General features: G+C 36.1%; 1 protein-coding gene across 7 annotated transcripts; it reads right to left on the bottom strand.

Annotated features, from left to right (window-relative positions):
* Nucleotides 1-1,318: 1,318 nt before the first annotated feature.
* On the bottom strand, nucleotides 1,319-21,917 carry LOC102579534 (phospholipase SGR2). 7 transcript variants are annotated; one of them, XM_006348493.2, is made up of 25 exons: nucleotides 21,769-21,917; nucleotides 21,420-21,481; nucleotides 21,142-21,207; nucleotides 20,876-20,929; nucleotides 20,391-20,656; nucleotides 18,798-18,898; nucleotides 18,322-18,504; nucleotides 17,784-17,939; nucleotides 17,392-17,463; nucleotides 17,153-17,305; nucleotides 16,712-16,762; nucleotides 15,236-15,406; nucleotides 12,957-13,106; nucleotides 9,461-9,526; nucleotides 8,826-9,353; nucleotides 8,682-8,736; nucleotides 8,448-8,572; nucleotides 8,018-8,090; nucleotides 6,658-6,760; nucleotides 6,485-6,578; nucleotides 6,337-6,399; nucleotides 5,671-5,719; nucleotides 5,385-5,488; nucleotides 4,117-4,163; nucleotides 1,319-2,064 (listed from the first exon to the last, which is right to left on the bottom strand). In XM_006348493.2, exons 5-25 carry the CDS (start codon nucleotides 20,590-20,592, stop codon nucleotides 1,827-1,829), a joined length of 2,784 nt encoding a protein of 927 aa, XP_006348555.1. In that variant the 5' UTR covers nucleotides 20,593-20,656; nucleotides 20,876-20,929; nucleotides 21,142-21,207; nucleotides 21,420-21,481; nucleotides 21,769-21,917; the 3' UTR covers nucleotides 1,319-1,826. The 7 variants fall into 7 exon arrangements, with proteins under 7 accessions (XP_006348555.1, XP_006348557.1, XP_015164744.1 ...); XM_006348495.2 differs by having other exon boundaries at nucleotides 20,391-20,650; XM_015309258.1 differs by lacking the exon at nucleotides 20,876-20,929.
* Between the last annotated feature and the right edge of the window lie 243 nt (nucleotides 21,918-22,160).

Genomic DNA, 22,160 nt, shown 5'->3' with positions numbered 1-22,160 from the left:
ATGAAAGTTTAGTATCGCAACAGCAAATCCAATCAAAGTTGGGATATTTTTCAGACCCTTATCCCAATTATATTTGATAAAACTAGCTCATACTCCTTCTAGCCACTTTTATTCAACATTACATTAAAATAAAACGCCGGATTGAAAAAATTAAAAAAGATAATTTACTGATTAGCTCCCAATTTATCTTTATTAGTAAATATAGTCATTACCCAAAGCATATTTCATTAATAGAAATATGAAAAATAGATAGTATTTTCTCATGTCATTGCTCTATGAATTTCTGACGAAAAATTATGATGATGGGAAATTAAATTAAATTAATTTCTTAATATAAAAAAATCTAATCCAATTTAAATCACTATTATCACTTATAGATTTTATTTTGCATTCTTTTTTTTTTAATTTTAGAACCGATAGTAATCCAGCTCACAAGTTCATACATAATTACGTCTATCTATGTTTATCCTTTAACAATTACGTCTATCTATGTTTATCCTTTAACGCACTATTTAGAAAATTAGAAGTACTAGAATTCGTTTTTTTTTTAATTTAGTGTTTTGTCTAATATTTTTTTAGCTCTTAAATACAAAAAGGAAAGATATAATTATTTATTCAAATCAGACAAAACCATAGCTACAAAATCAAATAATATCAAGTTTAATTAGGCGAAATTCTTACAAGCATTTTAAAAAATCAACCCGTACCAAACCAAAGTCAAGCAACCTTATTTGGTCCCCAAGAGTGGAATGTTAGATTAGTCGAAAGATAGTTATCAATTCAAGAGCATAAGGTTGTCAAGCCCTTTGTCTTTCTTTTGAATCAAAGTAGATCGCAACTGTTATATTTTAATTGGTCTGGAGAAGTAATAGCTTAGTGTTTCTATAACAATAACTAGACATCGGTTGATATTCCAACTCTGGGTCAAGCCTTTAAGTTGTTTAAGTAAATTTTGTTCCTCAAGATCAATCCATAGATGGAGGGGTTAAGTATAGTATAGATTGTTGTTATTGTATACTTTTTATTTTTAATTTAAACCTAAAATGATGATGACTTCTCATATTTAAAATAATTTTATTTTACTATAGTTATTATACCTTAATGAGATGATTTATTACTTGTCCACTTGTCGATGTTGAGGCCATTTTTCAGTTACTTGAAAAGTGAAAACCCTTGTTGGCATATCACTATTAGAGCATCTATCTATAGCGATAGTAATCCATCACCTCGACTTGAGTCTCCACCACATCAATTTCCTGCCCGCTTGTGGCGGTTGGTTAGGGATCAAGCTACAAGTACGAGGCGATAACGAGAAGAATTGAGGGGTGAAAATGAACTAGGGAAATGTCCAAAGAGGAAAATGACAATGAAATACATAAACTAAGTGGCATATTGTCACTTTCTAACAGCTACATATATTTACATGTTTAATGCCAGAAATTCACATCTAAAAACAAGTATTCACACACCGGCTCAAGTCACATGAGCATGTTCTTTTTCACTGTATACACTGGAGGATCGATCTTATGTTTCTCGACATCCTTTCAAGACGGAGATCAGTCTTACAGGAGATGGTTAAAGATCACAGATGCAGAGAAATACCTTCGTTTACATCAGATTCTGAAACAGTATAAGGTATTTCCTGACCGCGCTTCAGCAATGAGCCCAGCAATCTGAACATTGCACAAGGCAGATATACCTTCAACACACTCCTCGTTTGAGCACTGGTATAAAAAGAACTTGTGCTTTTACTGATTAATGTTGAAGTACCATAACTCCAGAATTGGTGTTTTTCTGCACCTCTAGTCAAAAGAGATAAGCATGATTCACCACTTCAAAGTTCTCCGGGCTTTGTGAGAAAAACTTTTCACAGTTACTTTGTCCGCAAATGTTAATGGGAATTCTTCATCAGCCTCCTCTCTTTGATCATACCAGTTCTCCGTGTCTCTATCATCCTTTGAACTTCCTTCCACAGGTTCACTACACGAGTAGGAATCCTCTGGTATATCCCGATACAAGTGTTTCAGCATAAAAAGAGCTGTATCGTTATCTCTCCAGTAGTTCCTGCAAAATGTTAAATCCTTTAAAAGATTTGAATATACCACAGAACAAATGGAAAATCTTGATCAAAAGCTGCCTTAGAGATGAGATTCATGAAGCAATATAGTACAATGGGTTGGCAAGCATTTTTGACCTGACATGTCTCACCAACAAAACTATCTGCAACGGATTACAAAATGAACCATAGGCAATCCGGATTCGCATCCCAGCAGATACGAAATAACCATAGATGATCTCTTACTATTCTTCAAACCCTAGTCCCTAGGTAGATAGGTTACCCAATACCTATATTGGTAGTACGTAGCAAGTACCCAGTAGATTAGTCGAGATGTGCTTAAATTGGTCAGGACACCACAGTTAACCAAAAAAGTTGGAGTAATAACTACACCATACCGCTTAAAATAAAAGTGCTAATTGTAAGGTCAAGACAGAATTCAGACTTCTTAAAAGCTCTTCACATATATACAGAAGACTGCAACAAATTGACATTTAAATATATGAGACTATAGACAACTCTAAATTCAATAGAGTTGTCTACGGATGTCGAAAGGCTGGCAAAGATGCAAGTATACCAGGCTTATTCAAAAGAAATGTTGGTTATGACTCAAGAAGCTCCAATAATCTCCTAAAGGAATCAAACACCAGAGAATCATAAAAGATGGGCACCAGGACACCACATTCTCTTTGGTTAACGAACAAGGGAGAACAAGAAACAAGCACCACATAGATGTTAGAATATGTCAAGGTTTGCTTTACACAGAAACTCACGTGTATGTTTTCTTATTAGCTAACTGCTCAGTTTGTAGGTGATTGGACATACATTATCATCATTTGTCCAGTATTTCAACTTCAGCTTGAAATAGGGAATTTGAAGTTGAAATGATGATTATTTCAAGTGAAATAGTAGAGTTCACTCACAAAACTTCCAACTTTTTCCCAAGTGAAATGCATGTTCAAACACTATGGCAACTTGCAAATATTCTTTTTAAAAAAATTGAACTTCAAATACTCGTTTTTCAATCTCAACCAAACATTGTCCAAACAAGGAAAACCAATTTGAACTTGCTTTTCTCCAAAAGATTGAAAGTACACGAAGGTTTTTTTTGGTTAGCTGCATCAGGAAAAATAATTCTGGCATAATATTCAGCATAACTAATAAGACATTTGTTTTGCAACACAACTTAAATTACAAATGTTATTTCTGTGTAAATAACACAACATTTTGTATCCCTACATTATTACTAAATCTCTGAACTAGTTCTTGAACTAAAAACAACTCATTCTCTTGACTTTCAATGTAATGCATTATCTAGTTCAAGAATAGTAGGTAACTAGGATGACAAGGAAGAAAGAACTTCTAGGATAAATTGACCAAACTTTTTGCTCCACCGATTTTTTGATTGACAAGAATGGTACTTAAACATGCATTTCTTGCCAACATCAAAATCGTCCTGGACAAATTTTGCTTCCAGAAAGTTCAATTGACACAACCAGAAAGCAGGGGAATTCATATTTTTTAAAGCTTTAATTAATGAGTCTAGTGGGGTTCTCTACTGCATAAAAACTATATTGAGGTACAGAAAAGTCTACTACGACAAGGAAAGATTTGACAGAGTTCCCTAACAAGAGGAGACTTGTAGAGAGAAGTAGTGGAAATTCCAAGAAAGGCACCTTAAGAAGTGGAGTAAGTTGACACGGGTTGAACTACCATAACCACATAACCATTAAGCACTTCTGTCTTTGAATTACTTAATTCAAACTCCTCCACAATTCCTGTCACTTTGCATACCATACAAGTCTTACAACTACAACAACATACACAGCGAAATCTCACAAGTGGGGTATGGGGAGGAGATCTTACCCCTACCGAAGTCTTTGCAGTATGAAAAGACACTATGAACACAGAGAAGATTTTTGTCATTGAAACACTTCAGGTCTCACTATTTTCTTCATTTGCACATGAGAGATTTTTGGGAAAACATACCTGTCAATCATTATTTAGGGGAGACATGCAACTGACATAATGAACCCTCTTAAGTTGATAAGGATACTTACGTATGTGCTCCAAGGGTTGAAATGTATGCATGCCGAAATGTTTTATCCTGCAACAAAAAAAAAATAAGAACAAAAGGCAATTGCGACTGGTGAGTTAAAATATATACACTCATTCATGGACACTGTCAGCTGCCAGGTGTTAAAAAGGAACACATAGTAAGAACCTAATGATATATATACACACACACGAAATCATGTGGATTTCAAAAAGGAAAAAAACCTTTGATTCAGTTTGCTGGAAATTAGAACTTAAGTTCACAACATGGACAGACAGTAAAGCACAAAATCTGATTAGTAGACAGTGGAATGCCTCATGCTCGTAAGCTTTTAAAACTTGATTCCTTACGGTAATCGTAATTTTTTAAAGTTTCTAAAATTATGGAAAAGCTTCTTTTGATGATCTTTGTCTAATGATTAGTATGAGAACAAGAGTCGTACTTCCATTTTTTTGTATAACATAAAAGTTAAGAATTCAGTTTTCCTGACACATGCTGAAAGAAGATGGTGGAATTCTTCTGTCATAAATTCTATGCCTTCAAGCCAACCACGAGTGCTATTAATCTTGACCAAAACCTTCCTCCGCTGGGGAACATGTGAAACTCTGTTTTCGGTGAGAAGTGATTGTAGGGGAAACCCTCCTTACTCTCCAATCTTGCCCATTACCGACGGGGATTAAATCGAAGGAAATGATCAGCATTAATGATAAGAGATTTTACATGCTTTTTTATAGCTGGAAAATTCATGTTTCCACCTTGTTTTTGTCATCAATGGTGAAAATGTATACACCCATTTGAACTGATCTCCTGATTATTTTTTTTGGAAAATGTATAGACCCATGGAAAAGTCTATGGAGAAGAAAGGTGAAATTTTTTGAACAAAAGGAAGAGAAAAAACATAATTTAAGCTTTTCACGTGCTCAAATATTAGTGTAAAACAAACAATATGCCAAGTCAACACCAGGTGTACTCAAGACACACCTCTGTAAAGTGAGGTGTCTAAATGGTCACTAAGAAAGTTGAGGTGCTAACTGGCAGTTCGTGCCAAGTTTAAGGGGGCTATCTATGTATTGAATAACACCAATTTGCATACTGAACAATCACCCACATAAATATGAACATCTACAGCTACAGGAAAACAATGAAAGGGTAGAAAGAGCAAGAAGAATAGCCATGTAACACAGAACATTAAGCCTTCAATTGCAGAAGAAACTGGAAAGATATAACGTAAATAGAACAACTGTTTGAAGGTCTACTGGCGAATGAACGTACTTGTAAAACGTGATCTACTCGACCATCTTCACTTCCAGTTAATCTCTCCATCATAATTGAGCCATATGACCTCTCTTCTATCTCCTGAGACTCTTGGGAACCCTCTGCAAGAAAGTGACAAAATTACCTAGACAGATAGAAAGGTAAATGGTGTTTGTTGGGTGAGGGGAAAGGCTCCAGCTTGATTTAGAGCTGATAGCTTCTGTCACAGAGAAAGGGGAAGAGAAACTTTTATAATCTAAACTGGAAGAAAGCACTCGAAAAAAGAAATGGTTTCTTTTATTACCATCTTCGCCATCCTTGTCTCTTGATTGACAAAGAGTAATCACCTTTACCTAATCACAAAGCGTCATTAATATCCATAACTCATTGGCATCACGAGACCTAATTTAAAACCATAAAATAATCACACAAATAAAGGCTAAGCACTAAAACAAGCAAGTCTACCCATCTTCTGTAAATTAATCCAGGATTGAAGTTTTGAACTAGTAGAAAAAATGCATGTCATAAAAAATAGTTAGATGAAGATGACACGTTTCCAGCATGAGAAGTAAAGGAGAATATCAGGTTATAGAAGCATAACCCAAGTCACTCAATTCATGGTTTCAACAATAAGCTGATATAAACTGAAACAAATAATTATTTTCCATATTAAGTGATCTGTTCAGCAGGGATCTCTACTTCTACGAGCTGTGCTTTATAATGTTAAAAGATCATGCACAGATCTATACGTTAAACAGCTGTTCTCTTATTTTGTTAAGGTCAATTAAAATCCAGTAAGCAAGTTTCATTTGTAATAAGCTGAATATTTAATTCTTCATTTGTCAACCTTAGCAAGATTACAGCATATCGAACTTCCTAATGAGTGATATCGAATCTTATCATCTCAATTACAAACATACCACACTTTTGTGCATGTAATGTCACATCAACAAATGGGGAGAAAACACACCTTTACAGTATTTATATTGTTCACAAAAGCATGTGAGCGCAAAGACACTTCTTCTTTAAATTCCTGCACCAAGTAGTATCAGGATGCACATTAATACAGATGGTGGAAGGAACCTAGCACATTAATTACCTAACTATGGAGACCTTACCTGAAAGCCAACATGCAGCCGTTTCCCACCTCTGTGGTAGGGTATAATGACGGGGCGTTTATTGAGATATTCTTTACAGACGAGTGGTTCTATTCTGAAATAGGAAACGAGCATGCATGAGCTTGTATAACACAAAAAATGACAAAAATTAGCAACAATAACGACAATGAAACCTGTATGCCACTGGATCAAAAGGATGGAATATGTTGAACATTTTTCGACAAGCTGGCATCTCTTCAACTATATTATCCTCTTCCCAGTAGTCTTTCCCCTTGCCTGCCATACCAGGATAAAACAGAAATAAGAAATGATAACTAAGTGAAACAGGTGCACCACCATCTTTTAATATATAGAAGAAAAAGAACTGCCATATTTCAAACACCCATGAGTTGCCTAGAACCAACAAAAAAAACGAACTAACCCCTTATAAACATCAAAAGGCACCAGTCACCGCTAACATACAGTGTTTATAGCATCCACAGGATTCTTGGAACTTGCAGAACTAAAGGCAACATAAGGCACCAGGAGGATTTGACAAACATTTTTAAAAAAATTAATTTGACAAACATTTAAAAAAAAATTAATTTGACAAACATTTATTTACTGCACTGAAGTAAACAAGAAAATCTTTCGGCTGAGTGATATATAAAGATTAGGTTTATACGGCAGATTTGGTAGTAGTAAAGTAATCAGCTTACAGAAACTCACAGAGGACACACACTCAACCAAGCTACTGGCAATGGAAAATGATCTGGAAAGTTAAGGTGTCCTTCAAGGTGGCCTGTTTTACTTGGCTAAATAGCAAACAGGCTGGTCTCACTCAGGATACCCGTATGAAGAGGGGCCTTCAGCTGTGCTCCAGATGCTTTTTTGTGAATGTGAAGCAGAGATAATAAATCATCTCTTTTTACACTGTAAGGAGACGGTGAAACTTTGGCAGATTTTCATCAATATAAGGGGCATCAATTGGTCTATGCCAGGAAACATGAAGGAAGCTTTGGCATGTTGGAATAGGGACGGAAATCAGTCAGGGCACAGGGAGAGATAGAAGATAGCCCCAGCTTGCATTTGGTGGACTATTTGGCTGAGAAGGAATCAGAGATGTTTTGAGAACAAGAGCTGCTCTATGGATAAGACGAAGCTGAATTGTTTGGCTCTTTTCTATTTCTGGTGTAAACATGAATACCCTTGTGAAGATGAGGATATCCCTAGTATTTTAGACTACTTATGAGTTCATAGGAGTACAGCAATACTTTTGTATTTCTGATTGTAGGTATTACTGGAATACTTCCTGAGTATTCCTTTGTTTTTCATACAATTTACCTTTTTTCAAAAAGTTTACTAATTAGATCTATGGAAACAAACACTAAATGTCTATTCAAGCAAACAGACAACAGTTTTACAGGCTTATGGTAAAATATTCAAGAGATTTGTCACGAAAGGACAAAGTATACCCCCTGCCTCCACAAGATTCAGAGGATAAATAAGCAATGAAATCAGCATGTGTTTAAATATAGACAGTAGAAGAATTACCGATCCCAATACGAACATTGCGGAGGGAAAGAAAAACACCAAGAGGGGATCCAACAGCAAAAAATGTATCAACCTTTTTAATGAAAGAACCAAAGAATGAAACAGCCAAAGTTAGAAGATGTCTTGGAGTACCCAACAAATGGAGAATAATCACAAGAACGAAAGGTCAAATTATCAAAAGCCAGTTAATGCATTCCAAGAAAATTGGTAATCATACCATACTTAAAAGGATATTGAGTATTGCTAGTCTTGTACTAAAGAAATGATGAAAGCATAATACAAGCATTTAGAGAGATGAAGATTTCGATAAGCTCAATAACTTTCTTCTAGGAGTTTCTAAAGAACATTGAAAATCCTGCTCCAACATCAAACCAAGACTTGCCCAAACACACCCAGAAAATAGTTGCATCTTACAAAGGAGAAGTATCACCTTAAATTTCAACTTTGTGTATCTTAATTGCGGGGTAAAACTCTTTGCTGAATCACTTTCCTCAGGAATAGATTGATTTCTTGTAGCTGTGTTTGTTCCTCCATTTTCTGCCTCCGTTACACATCCTATCCCAAAGGAAACTTATAAGGACCATTTACTTTGATACACAATAGAAATGCTAAGTTAGGGAAATTAAAAACTAATCTCCATAAATGGTCATTTGTCTAGCTGTACCTTTCTTTACACACTCGGTGTCTAATTCTTGGATTTTTGCTCTCAGCATGTCAATCTGGACCAGTCTCATTGATGGAGAAAATTCAGTAGACAGAAAGTATTTTTAATAATGAAAAATGCATGCAAAATATGACATGTCACTACCTCTTTCCTCAGGGAATTGATTGTTTTGTCTTTTTCACATTCAGATACTCCCTCATCAATCTTTTGATTAAACTCAACAATTCCATCATCCACATTCTCGGCATCATTTATAGTGTCCCTCTCATCAATAGGAGTTTCACGAGAATTTTCATTTGCTGAGGAATCATTAGGTTGCCTGATATCATCGGTTGCAACTGGTTCGTCTGAGTCTGATGAAGCAGGAGGGCCCACAGGATGGCAAAAATCTTCAGTATGATCTTCCACAGACTCTGACAAACTTGGTTCTACATTCATTTTGTCTTTATCTGACAGATTACTCTTATTTCCCTCCCTAATAGAAGTTTCAACATCTGAACTTAAGGCAGAGTTTTGGTCTAAAGATAGGTTGCTCTGATCCTGCTGAGACAATTCATTCTCATTTTGTTCTTTGTACATCCACTCCATGGGAAAAGGGGAGGACAGTGTTGTTTGGTGGCATAGGATATCATATGACAAAACGCTCCCAAGGGAATGACCATACAAAGAAACCTGAGAATTTTACAAAATTTTAGTATGTATCTTTACTCTGAACTGTATACATCAAGTTCTTATAGAAATAAGAAGGAAACTTTGCATATTCAGTTAAATCTTTATACCTTCCCACTATAACCGGGATTCCTCTTAAGAAACTTTAAGTATAACATATTCAACTGGTTGGAAACCTGAATATGGAATAAACAATTAGCTCTAAACAGTAATAATTTAAAGGTAGGCAATTGATAGACCATAATGAAGTGCCAATGCATATCATATGAAGTAAAGACAAATTAATGGGTGAATTTGCTAAAATGAATAAACAGAATGACCTTGAAGAAGTGTGACAACAACTATTATGCCTCAACCCATAGGAAGTTGTGGTCAAGCTACATGAACTCTCAACTCCATTTCCAATATTCAATAGTTTGGATTTCATTAATACTGTAGGTTTTCTATAATTTCTACTGACATACAAATCTCTGAACTAAATAGATATCCTAGCAAATGTTGAACCTAAGTTTACCATATTATCATGACTAAGTTTTAATTCCAGCACAAATTTTGGTGTAAAGAGGAAGGGATAGAAGAAGCTGCACAAATTTTGGATTTTATAGGCACTTTGTAATCTATTAGCCTTTTTGTTTTTTCTCTTGTTGGAAACCAATTTTTGGAGGTCTCCAGCATATCCTTAATGCCGAGGAATACAACATTATTTTTATCAAAAAAAAAAAAGTTTTAATTCCAGCTAGTAGGCATTGCCTATATGGATATTTAGCTTCCATTGTGTTCTATTTTCAGCTGAATGTTTATGGATTGCAAGAGATTGTAGGTCTTCTTAGACTGATGACTTCAATGTAAGTTTAGGTCTACCTCGTCCCTATGTTACACCTTCAATCATCATGGTTGGAAACTCATAGATCGGTGCGATTGGAGGTATTCATACATATTAAAACCAATTATTAATGACACGCCTAAATGAGGGGTAAATGAATAGAAAACTAAATAATTCAGAAAACATAATAAAATGCCCTTCAAATCAAGTGGAGCAAATCTTTTGCAGAAAGTCATGCAGTTCACCTGAACATACCCTAAGTCACACAGGAAGGTTAATAGAGTCATTTCTAATTGTGTCAGTATCCTCACCCTTTGGTCATTGTTATTTGGTAAAATTGGTTGAATCATTTGTAATGCCTTTAGTTTTGCTCCACTAGATGTCATTGTTGCTTTGATAAGCAGAATCTTCGACCACTGAAGTTATAGTAGAGTACCATGATTTGTTTCACACATAAATTTCTATTCCAGCATTACATTCTATCCTGCATGCCTAGACCCCATTCAGTTCACATAGAAGCAACATTATTTCTGTAACTCTTACAGAAGAAGGGGAGAATAGTAGTGACAAGATGTTTTTTGTGCAATGAGACTGGGGAGACGAACAACTATCTTTTTTTACATTGCAAGTTTACTTCACAATTGTGAAACCTGTTCCTCAGTCTCACAAAGACTTGAGTGGATAATGCCTGAGCATACTGCTGACTTGATGAGCTGCTGGATGAAAAGAGGGGGTAGCAAGAGTCCGGAAAAATGGTAGAGGATAATTCCTTCAAGTATATGGTGGACAGTATGGAAAGAAAGAAATGGGAGATGTTTTGAAGACAAGATCAAGTCCATACATGATGTGACATGGAACTGTTTAGTGTTTTTATTCTCTTGGTGCAAAGGAAATTTTATAGAGGAAGTAGATGAGCTGGTAGATTTCTTAGGTGCTCTGTAAAGCTTAGAGTCTAACCTTACTACCTTGTAATTTTTTTGGAGGCGGCCAGCATTCCTTAATGGCTAATGCTGAAGAATACAACAGTACTAATTATCAAAAGAAAAAACATTATTTGTGTAACTCAAAATTTCTCAAACTAGGTAACTCTTATGATTTGTAGTTATTCATTAAATACTTTAGAATAGGATCAGTTATACTTTTTTTTAAGTGATTACATGTGTATGATTTCATTCTAAGAAGGAACTATTTCTTTGCAATATTATAATAGAGTCGGCACTAGTTATGTGGTATATGAGGATTTCATCATGAAAAGAAATACAAATGCTATTTTTTTTAGTTGCCAGTTTCATAAATAAAACAAAAAACAAAAAATATGCTACTGAGCATATCTTTTCCATCTCAGGATTTAGGAAAATTAGACATACATAACACATTCAAAGACAACAGGGATCCCTAGAATCGCAATTCGTCACAGTTACAAGCTGATAAGATTACACAGTTATATTTCTAAAATTAGGTTATGCAAACCAGGAGACAATGCCATGACTTGGAAGTGGAAGAAATGCTAGAGCTTTTGGACAAAATTAAAAATATTCAGATACATCAGCTGGAGAGAAAGACAGGTTGATATGGGAAAATAGAGGTAAAGAAAGCTGCAGTCAATGAGTGGCATAAAGAAATGGTTAATAGAAGCAATATCATTGAAGATAGACCTTTTGAAATTGATATTGAGAACAAAATCTCCAACCAAGGTATGTTGTAGCTGGCTGGCAGCTCAAGGAGCAGCTTAACACAAGAAGTTCTAAGGAGGAGAGGTATAGTTTTTGCAGCAGGTGCTTCATGTTTAAAGAAGACGGTGAAGATATAGACCATTTATTTGTGCATTGTATAGTAGCAAGGAGCTTGTTGAATTTGCTGAACAGTACCTTTGGTACAAGCTGGGTAATGCCTAGGAGCTCGAAGGAAGTTTTTGTTATTTGGAATGGATTAAGAGTAAGGAAATATACTAGGGACAATTGGAAGATGATATATTCGTGTATTTTATGGAGCATATGGAAGGAGCGAAACCAGAGATACTTTGAAGGTATTTCAACTCCCATATAAATACTTAAATCTAGATGTTTACTAAACCTTTTTGCTTGGAGTAATTTTTCTGATCTTTTGGATTTTGTTAGTTCCAGGAGCATTTATAAGGAGATCTGCTCTGTAGGAGTTACATTATGTTTTTTCAATTACATCCCCTGGATAGTTGATTAATGAAATCCTACTTTACTTGATCCCCCCCCACCCCCCACCCCCAAAACAAACAAACAAAAAATACCGGTTTTGACATATGGGAATCTTTTTTTTATATATAAAAAAAAAATCAACAACCAAAAATCTAATGAGAAAGGTAACCGCATAGGTGCTTGGCCAGATAGCCATACACCTTTTACAGAGAATACAAATTTTCACTTAGATACCAATTTGTGCTCCATATAGCTATAAAAACAATTATGTGAATTACGACCCCTCATTCTCCAGAGTCAAAAGAGTTTGGGCAACGGAAGTAAAAGGTTTGTAAGTTGAACATTCTTTTATCAGTAGAAATAAATTTTATTAAATAACAGATAGTACCAAGCTGGTACTGCAGCAATGCAGAAATTAACTGGACATGGATTCCTCAAAGCTGAAGGGAATCCAAGAAATCCAGCAAAACATCAGTTCCAAAATTAAAAGTGCAACTTGAACATTTGAATAGAAGAAACCAGGCAGCAAATCAAACACAACAGCTGAGCAACATCAGGAAGAAGAAAGGATAGTGAGGAAAACTTGAACTGGAGAAAGCATATTAGAAGTACCGAGTCAATAATAGTCTGGCAGTAGATGGGGCTCATGTAATACAGTACATCATGCACTGTTGCACTCAACAGTACGCGCAATCCCCGTACACCATCTAAAGTACATCGTTCAACTGCAGCCTCACCACTAAGCTTTAAGCCCTTCCTCCACTGGTGGTACCCACAGTTGAAACATAAGAAAAAATAGCGTTAATTTACAAGAACAAATCAACAGGAATCAGATCAAGGGACAGACCTATGAAGAAGAAAACCCCAGAATATCACATGACAGGAATGCAAAAGATAAAACACTTGAACATGCTGAGGGACAAAGGGGGAAAAGACGTGACTTTTAAGTAACAAGATAATGCTTTAATCGAAAGGCTATAACAGCAAATATTAGAGTTGCAGTAACACGATAACTGGAAATAGTTCCATCGAGCACCACTAAGCACAAACAATGTAAATTCAAATACAGACAGCAGTGATTATACCTACTTGGTGCTCTCACTTTGGCCTATTCTATCTTTTGCATCTTACGATCTCGAGGAGGACCCCTAAGCAGAGGGTGGATCACCTGTGGTCTCGGATTGCTAGACCTAAATCACATGTCCAACAGATGATTTTACTTACTAATTTTAGATGCTTCTAGTGTTCATCATTATTATCAACATTTTCTACAAACCCATCTGTTGCAATTACAGTTATAAATGACACTCTGATCAAGTAAGCATACACTTGCTACAGAAGGACAGGATTCTCTGTTTCAGTGTAAAGATTTTGGTAAAACTTGATAATCTCTCCTTTGATCTCTGATGGTTCATCTAAGGTAGTCCCATTAACAACAAACTTATCAACGGTATTACACCTTTGTAACAGTTTGTGGTTCTATGAAAAAATTTGGTTCTCTCCCATTCTTTAAGTCACAAAGCCCTTGATCTTTGTCTCCAGGCCACTTCCTCCTTTTTTCGCATTTTCCTCAAACACCACTGTCAGGGCAGCCCTTAAGTAAGCCTCATCGTCTGTCAGTAATCTATGGTCTTGAATCTCTTCTAACTTAGTCAATTGACTAAGTATACTTTGTTTCTGCATTTCCATATTGCCCTGTATAGTTTTGCTCCAATCCTTAAGTTTCCCCTTCAGAGCCTTCAACTTGAAAGCTAAAAATGAAATCTGGCCTGCCTTCACATATGCTAGAGTCCCACCACACTTTCGACTCTATCTTTTGAAGGTTTCTGTCTGGAGCCACCAATTTTCAAATTTGAACTAATAATCTGACCTCTCCCAATTGTCACATTCAAGAACTAAAGGACAGTGGTCAGAAGTATCTCTCTGTAGAACTGACTGCTTGATATTCCTAATGGAAACTTCCCACTCTTTCTGAAATCAAAAATCTATCAAGTTTTGTGGCAATATAATGGCCTTTATCCATGTATACTTGCAACCTGCCAATGGAATATCCTCCAGGCTCCGGCACCATCTCCTCTATGAATTCAGAAAAATCAACCATGGCTTTGTTGAATTTAGTACAGTTCTTCACAAATGGAAATCTAACTGTGTTGAAGTTCCCGGCAATCACCCAAGGCTCATTAAAAATGCTTCCGACTGCCCCCAGTTCCAGCCACACCTCTTCCCTCTCCATCCTGACATCTGGATAAAAGCCAACAAAAATCCAGAGTTTTGCCTAAGAATTTGCAGGTGATACAGTAAGAACCTGCCTCACATATCCCTCCCTCCCATATTCTGCTATCCCATAGCAATATAATTCCCCCTCTGGTACCACTGGCCTCCAATTATGCATACTTCACCCACCTATTTGCCCATAATTCTTTGATAATATCCCTAATGTCACCTTTCAACTTTGATTCTTGAAAGCAATAGACATCCGCTTTCCAATTGTTCACCATACTTCTTGGATTAGTAAGGCCCCTCACATTCCATGTTACAATACTAACCTTCATTGACTTGATTAATCCATGTATCATTAATATTTGCTTTCTTATTCAATCTTTTATCCCACATAACTTATACAAGTATTATTAATGAGGAAACAAAAAGGATCACCAAATGTTGCATTAATTAATGCTGATTGTTATGTGAAAAATAAATCTCTTCAAATCCTAAAGAAATATTGTATAAACCAATGTTGAGATTTCTTTAATTTTTTTTTGGAGGATTACCAATGTTGAGTTTTATGTGGAGATTATATCTCCTAAAACCTCAACCAAAAGACCCCTAATGCATTCATAACAATGTATACCACATTAAGAAATGTAAAAGATCAACTATGAAAGCAATACCTGGCATGGGATGAAGAGGACTCTCTGAGTGCCACGTTGGTATGAGGTTAAGTGTCGTTCAGCGAGGATTGACGTGATATGGCGGAAGTCACTAACATCATCCACAAGATTTGATTTTTCCAACCTTTGACCAATCCCGTGAACCATGAACACCAGATGTCGAACAGGGACCTATACACAGCAGTATCAAGTTACACAGGCTGCACTACAAAGTTATCATAGAAGTTAAAAAGAGACCATTCTACAAATGAATGTAAAAAGTGGAAAAGTTGAGTCTTGTATACAAAACAAGTTTATGCATTTTTTTAAGGAAACATTAGTAATCTCAACTAACATTTTTTTTGATGACTAGGCAAACCCGTAGCCGCTACCCTTTGGGTGCGCATAGGGTACAAACCCCCACTCCAATGCAATAGCTTGCAAACCACATAGGAGAGGTAAGCCGCACTAGGCAAGCCCGGTGCGACGAGCTCGACCCAGAAGGCAAACCCCTTGCTTTCGCTGGCAAGGGGTTTCGAACTTGAGACCTCCAACATGGAAGTCCCAAGCCCAAACCACTGGGACACCCCGATGGGTTAATCTCAACTAACTTGATCAGCAAAGGAAAACAAAGATACGGAAAAATTGATTAAACAGGTAATTATTGAACTCTAAAGAACATGGATAGAGACATATCATGCGGATAGAACCACCTCAATGAGTTGGACGAGAGTAGTTCGTCAAGTAAGGATTATTAATCCTTTCTAGAAATTGATTTTATGCGGTCTTATACATATGCGAGGAAGGTAATCAAAAAGGAAGGAAAATGGACTGTTCTCTCATTTATCACTCAGGAGTTGTGTGAGATGACAGTTTTAAATGAGAGAAAGAAGTGTGAAATCCTCTTCTCAAATCTGACTTTTCCTCCCATCGTTGCTTTTCATTATGTTACTTCAAAAGTAGCTGCTTTAGCTTCAACCACTCCAATTTTCGATCAACCTTTTTACTTTCTGTGCATATATACTACCATCAGTGTCGAAAGATAATTTGAATATGTGCACATAGATGGAGAGATAGGAAAAGGACAAAGCATGAGGTCGTATAAAGAGGTTGAACTAGCTAAATAAATCAGAAACCTTTACGGCTAAAATAGAAAGGAGTATTTCAATCCACTGAGTGAAACGAGAAGTTAAAATAAGATATTAACTTGATCTTGCAAAGAAAGTGACGGGTCATATTTTAGTTTTGAGGGAATAAAACTTCCCAACTAAAAGAATCTTATGAATTTCCAATATACCAAGTACCAGTAACATAGTACTTCTGATGCCTTCCATATCTGCTTTTTTTTTTTTTTTTTGGAACAGGCAACTTAATGATGATTTCATTTTTTAAGGTCCAGACAAAATAAGTATCCCCATACTCATATACCATTTGATTGATGAGTGATAGAAGTAGAACACATACACTCACGTAGTAAACAAGAAGCACTTGGCCTACCTGTGAGCAGTAATCATCCATTTCTTCCTCCTTCTGTTGACGTACTTCGTCCTAAAAGAAACAGATACAGGAGTTCAATTTCAGCAAGGAGGAACAAGAGAAAACAGATTAAATCCCCAATATCAAGCCCCTTAATGGACCAAAAGCCAATCTTCACTCTTAATCATCTTTAGAGCAGAAGGCATATAAACAACTTCCTTATAGCGAAGAAATGGACCTTGGGCTAACTCAACCCCAAAAGCTATCCCATGAGGGGAGAATTGCCAATCCAAGACTATATAAGGAGACCATATGAGGTCTCCCCCTCTATGTCCACTCAAAGAAAGAAGACGCTATGAAGATGAGAACAAACCAGTAAAAAGGAAACCAACACTAGTAACTTCATATCAGAACGAAGAGAACAGACAGAAGTATTAAATTTGATAGTAAGAAAATGAGTGCCTGTGTTGGTTTCGGGGACTGAGGAAGAGCATATCCACGCCTTAGCTTAACACCATTCCCCCCAAATCCTATAGCACCTGAGAAACCAGAGGCATCAGCATTAAGCCAGGCTTCCCAAGTATCATCTTCTCCAGTGAAAATAGCATGCAGTCCCTGCATTGTTGCAAGCAAGTACATCGCTAGCAGTACAACTCAAAAAGCATATAAACAAAAGCTCCATAAATTCAGCAATCTAATACCGGGATGAAGCCCTGCATATCAACTCGAGCTGCATAGAGCCCTGACGGCTGAAAGGTTCTTCTATGCCAAACCTGTGGCAGCCATCCAAGACTTATCACTATTACTGAGGGAAAATTTTGAATTATCCACAAAAAGATGAGGAGCATAAAACATTAAATGAAAAAAGAAATGTTCAATTGGATCAGTGAACAAACGGCTAACAAGGTAAAATTTTCAAATGCATTTTATTTTTTGACAGTAAGTAGTGGGAGTCCAGCAACTGCCACATGCTGTCACACATTCCTTGGCAGAACATGTAGAAAAAAGATGATAACACCAATTACATAAAAATCTTTGCAGTCAACATCAGATGATATAAATCAAAAGTGCCACTCTTAGTGATGCCAAATACCTTACTGCGATATGCAAACTCCAACTGCTCAGCAACATCTTCACGTAGTGGAAGCCAATCCAGACCCCCTTTACGAGCAAACCAGTGACCTCTTAAGACACGACGATTTTCTCCATTCCAGTAAACAGGAAAACAGTGTCTCTTCACCAAATCTACCTGCAGAGTGATGACAGTCATTATTCAGGAATTTATTTTCTGACGGTGTGATTACCCCCTTCCAATTAATCTCGTATGCAGAGGTTGAAACCAGATTCGCAAACCAGATAAGATTCCTAGGCAAGAACCACATAGTCCATGCTACATCATGCATAATTTACAGATACCACACGTTCTACCCTAAGATCTTTGCCATCGGCGAACATCTTAATTAATTTTGTCTTAACCCTCTCCTCTTAGTAGGTCTATATTCTGTGTAATAGGTTCTTTTTTGGTTTCACGAGTCATTATGACAGTACAAAAGGCAAGTAGTCTTCCTTGATGGACTAACAGGCAGTAAAAAATATTCATCCAAAAAGAGAGTGAAATGGACAGAGGATACCTCATAGAGGCCACCCTTAACAGGGACCCCAACTCTTTCTTCTTCAACTAAATCTTCATGTGCTTGAGAGCTCTCCGGAGAAGAAATTTCAGATGCAGAATTGAACCTATTTGGTGCCCCCTTTGGACCCTCACTGCACTCCCCATACTCTTCCCACCAAGAAGAAAGCAACTCATCCTCTCTCTGCATAGGGCAAACCAATTAATACCGCAGATATCGACAAACAATATTGCAGATTGTAATATCCAAACAAGTTATACCATGATATTCTTTTTGTTTCCATTCTTTCGGACAGTACATGATGACCATTTTTATACAAAAGCTTGAACTTTGCATAATCAAGCAGAAATGAAGCAAATATGGGGCAATAGCTCTTTATCACGTACCAGCAAATGTTATACTGACTGGGCCATAGATTAATTATTTACAGATGAGAAGTAATCCAAATAAACAGAACTCTGGTCAGAAAACATTACCTGCAAGAAAGAAGCCTCAATTGCAAGAGAATCTCTCAAGCCAAATCTAAAGTAATCACCCTTTCCCACTACTTCTGTTTTGGGGACTGCTGCAGCAGGCTCTGTGCAAAAGTGAAATCCACAAAGGACAACCTAGATTTATACACGAATATGACAGCTCATGCTCACAGCAATTGACAAATCTATAATATTTGGACTCACGAGTTTAAAGAAGATCAGCAACTTATCGGAGAATTCTGACTCATGAATACACTTTAAACCAGAAAGTACAACCTGACTCATCAAGAGTAAAGTTTCTGATGGTATGATGAACTCCTTTGAAGATCACTAAATCTAGGCAAATTGAACTTACTGTTATAGCTGGCTTTTAGAATCTACAATGTTGTTACTCAGAAAACTTATGTATAATTTTTAGTCCAGACATTTTATGTTTTTAAGCTGCAGTAATCGGGTTCAAAAGGAATGCAACATTTTGGAGGACAACAATCTCTCAGAACCATATAATGAACAGCGAAAGGATAAACAGCAGAATAAACTAGCAAGTTTCTTTTCCAATTGATTGTTCCCAAGGTAGAATCTCAAAGAGGAAAGATATCCATGAGTCAAATACGTGGCTGTACTCCTTTGAGCCAATACATTAACGACTTTCTATTTCAATTCAATTTTTCCTACTGAACTATGTTTCAATCCAAAACTTGGGGGTGGCAATATGAATCTTCAACATCCATTCAGCTTTATTCGAGCTTAATTTGTTTTAATAATCCGTCTTTTAGGTAATTTAGGGTCTGTTGGTTCTCTAAAACTAGGGATTTTTAAAATCTCACAGGATACACTGACATACAAGTCTCTCACCAATCTAAAAAGTCTCCTAACAACATCAGAAAGAATGTAAGTGCAACAACACAAGTACACAACTAAACCATAAACAAGACTAGTTGGTATTCCATTGTATTTTTCCCACTTCTTCTTCTTTTTTTGTGACAAGGTTTTTATCAATAAAGTACCAAGAAGTTACTGAAGAAGTCCATCATAAGATTACAAGCTATAGCCAAAAGTGACAACCCCAGAAACTCAAAAAACTCAAAATTTTGAGATATAACCACATCCTAATCCTACACTAAAAGTTAAGTTCTGTAAGCATCAACGTCTAACAAGATAAATATGAAGCCTTTGGTATTCAAAGGATCTCTTATTCCTCTCTAACCAAAAAGTCCACATGATGCATAAAGGAATGGTTTTCAAAGTTGTTTCAAGCTTCTGCTCACTCTCTGATTCTGCCTTAACTTCCCCCGGGAAAAAAACAGTCCACATGATGTATAAAGGAATGGTTTTCAAATTTGTTTCAAGCTTCTGGTCACTCTCTGATTCTGCCTTAACTTCCCCCGAAAAAAAAAAAACATGTCCACATCGTACATCTGCTACAAGCACTTCAACATATAGAGAAACAAAAAGCAACATGTCACAACACATGACATGTGGAGCTCACATTTCAAACTCAATCAAAACAAAGAACTCAAACAACTTTTAGAGAAGTTTGCAAATATGAATGCCAACATGGGACCTAAAACATTTACAGCTATGAGTAGAACATACGGTTTACTGCCAAAGGCATCTTGCAGAAATACCAACGAACATCACCACCATCTGACGGACTTCTAGTCTGAGCAAGGTACTTTTGCCTCCCCTCTAAGTGTTCAATCTCATCTGCTAACCTCCTAATATTTGATGGTGTGTTCTTCAACATGTCCGGAGAGGTTTCATCAATCTCACCTTTCGACCCAGAAACAGATGCCATTTCCTCCTCCTCCTGAACCTCAACCTCACAAAAGTCCAAACACCTCTCTACCAGTCAACTATACCTTCACAAGAAAAACAGGCATGCAGCATCAGCATCCACAAATACAACCTCAGAAATCTCAGTCAAGTGAGTATCAACTTGAAAAAATTATAAGTTTTGTCCAGCTGAAAATCTTGAATATGCAACAAAATCTAACTTTTTTCTATATGAATTCATCAAAGACATGCTCGACTAATTCGAGGCCATGAATTAAATCATGCCTTTCAACAGATGCCATTACCTCCTCTTCCTCAACCTCACAAAAGTGGAAAGTCCAAACACAGTCAACTAATACCTACAAAATAAAAGCAGGTATGCAGCATCAGCATCAACAAAATACAATCTCAGAAATCTCAGTCAAGTGGGTATCAACTCAAAAAAAATAAGTATAAACTTTTCCCAGCTGAAAATCATGAGTTTTTCTTAGTTTCTTTGAAATTTTCTATAAGAATTCATCCAAGAAATGCTCAACTAATTTGAATCATGCCCATCAACAGATGCCATTACCTTCTCCTCCTCAACCTCAACCTCACAAAGTCCAAAGTCCAAAGTCCAAACACAATCAACTAATACCTACAAAATAAAAACAGCATAACCATAAGCAAAATACAATCTTAGAAATCTCAGTCAAGTGGGTATAAACTCAAAAAAATATAAACGTTTCCCAGCTGAAAATCATGAGTTTTTCTTTGTTTCTTTGAAATTTTCCATACGAACTCATCAAACAAATGCTCAACTTATTCAAGGGCATGAATTAAATCATGCCCATCAACATATCCCATTACCTCCTCCTCCTCCTCAACCTCAACCTCACAAAAGTGAAAAGTCCAAACACAGTCAACTATACCTACAAAATAAAAACAGCATAAACATAAGCAAAATACAATCTTAGAAATGTGGGTATCAACTCAAAAATATATATAAACTTTTCCCAGCTGAAAATCATGAGTTTTTCTTAGTTTCTTGAAATTTTCTATACAAATTCATCAAAACAAATGCTCAACTGAATTTAGGGCATGAATTAAACCATACCCATCAACAAAAAATATGTTTTTTAGATATTAAAAACTTGGAAATTGGAAATGGGTATTGTTTAATTGAAGATTAACATCTAGTTTTGGTAACAAAATTCACCTGAAATCAAGAATTAAAGGGTTTTCTGGATTCTCAGGGAGGATTTTGTACTATTTTTCCGTGTTAATTTTAGATTTGGAATCTAACTACGAAATTGAATCGTGTTGAAGGAGGATATTGAATTGTATAGAAATTATAAATTAAAAAAAAACGGTGGAAAGGAAATGAAGAAACCAGAAGAATGTATTAAGTTTATAGAAGGAATATTCTGTTAAAATTGAAAATGGGAAATTAATGGTTTAACCTTGTGCAATTTTCATCTTAATCATTTTCGGGCTTATTTGATCGGGAACAAGTTATCGTGATAATAGGTTTTCGAATAAGCTATTTTGTAATTTTATTTTTGTCAAATATGAAATATATTTATTTTGAAATTAATTTCAAAATTTATA

The sequence above is a fragment of the Solanum tuberosum genome, unplaced genomic scaffold (assembly GCF_000226075.1).
Source record: "Solanum tuberosum cultivar DM 1-3 516 R44 unplaced genomic scaffold, SolTub_3.0 scf00098, whole genome shotgun sequence".
In the NCBI taxonomy this organism is placed as follows: domain Eukaryota; kingdom Viridiplantae; phylum Streptophyta; class Magnoliopsida; order Solanales; family Solanaceae; genus Solanum; species Solanum tuberosum.
The sequence above is the reverse complement of the archived record's forward strand: the minus strand, read 5'-3'. Positions and strand labels throughout refer to the sequence as shown.

Coding starts and splice junctions, on each gene's coding strand:
- LOC102579534 (XM_006348493.2), bottom strand. CDS start 20,592: ATGGCATCTGTTTCTGGGTCGAAAGGTGAGATTGATGAAACCTCTCCG. Junction 17,306..17,391: donor ATATGCAGGGCTTCATCCCG/GTATTAGATTGC, acceptor GCAACAATGCAG/GGACTGCATGCTATTTTCAC. Junction 6,400..6,484: donor GGCTGCATGTTGGCTTTCAG/GTAAGGTCTCCA, acceptor TACTTGGTGCAG/GAATTTAAAGAAGAAGTGTC.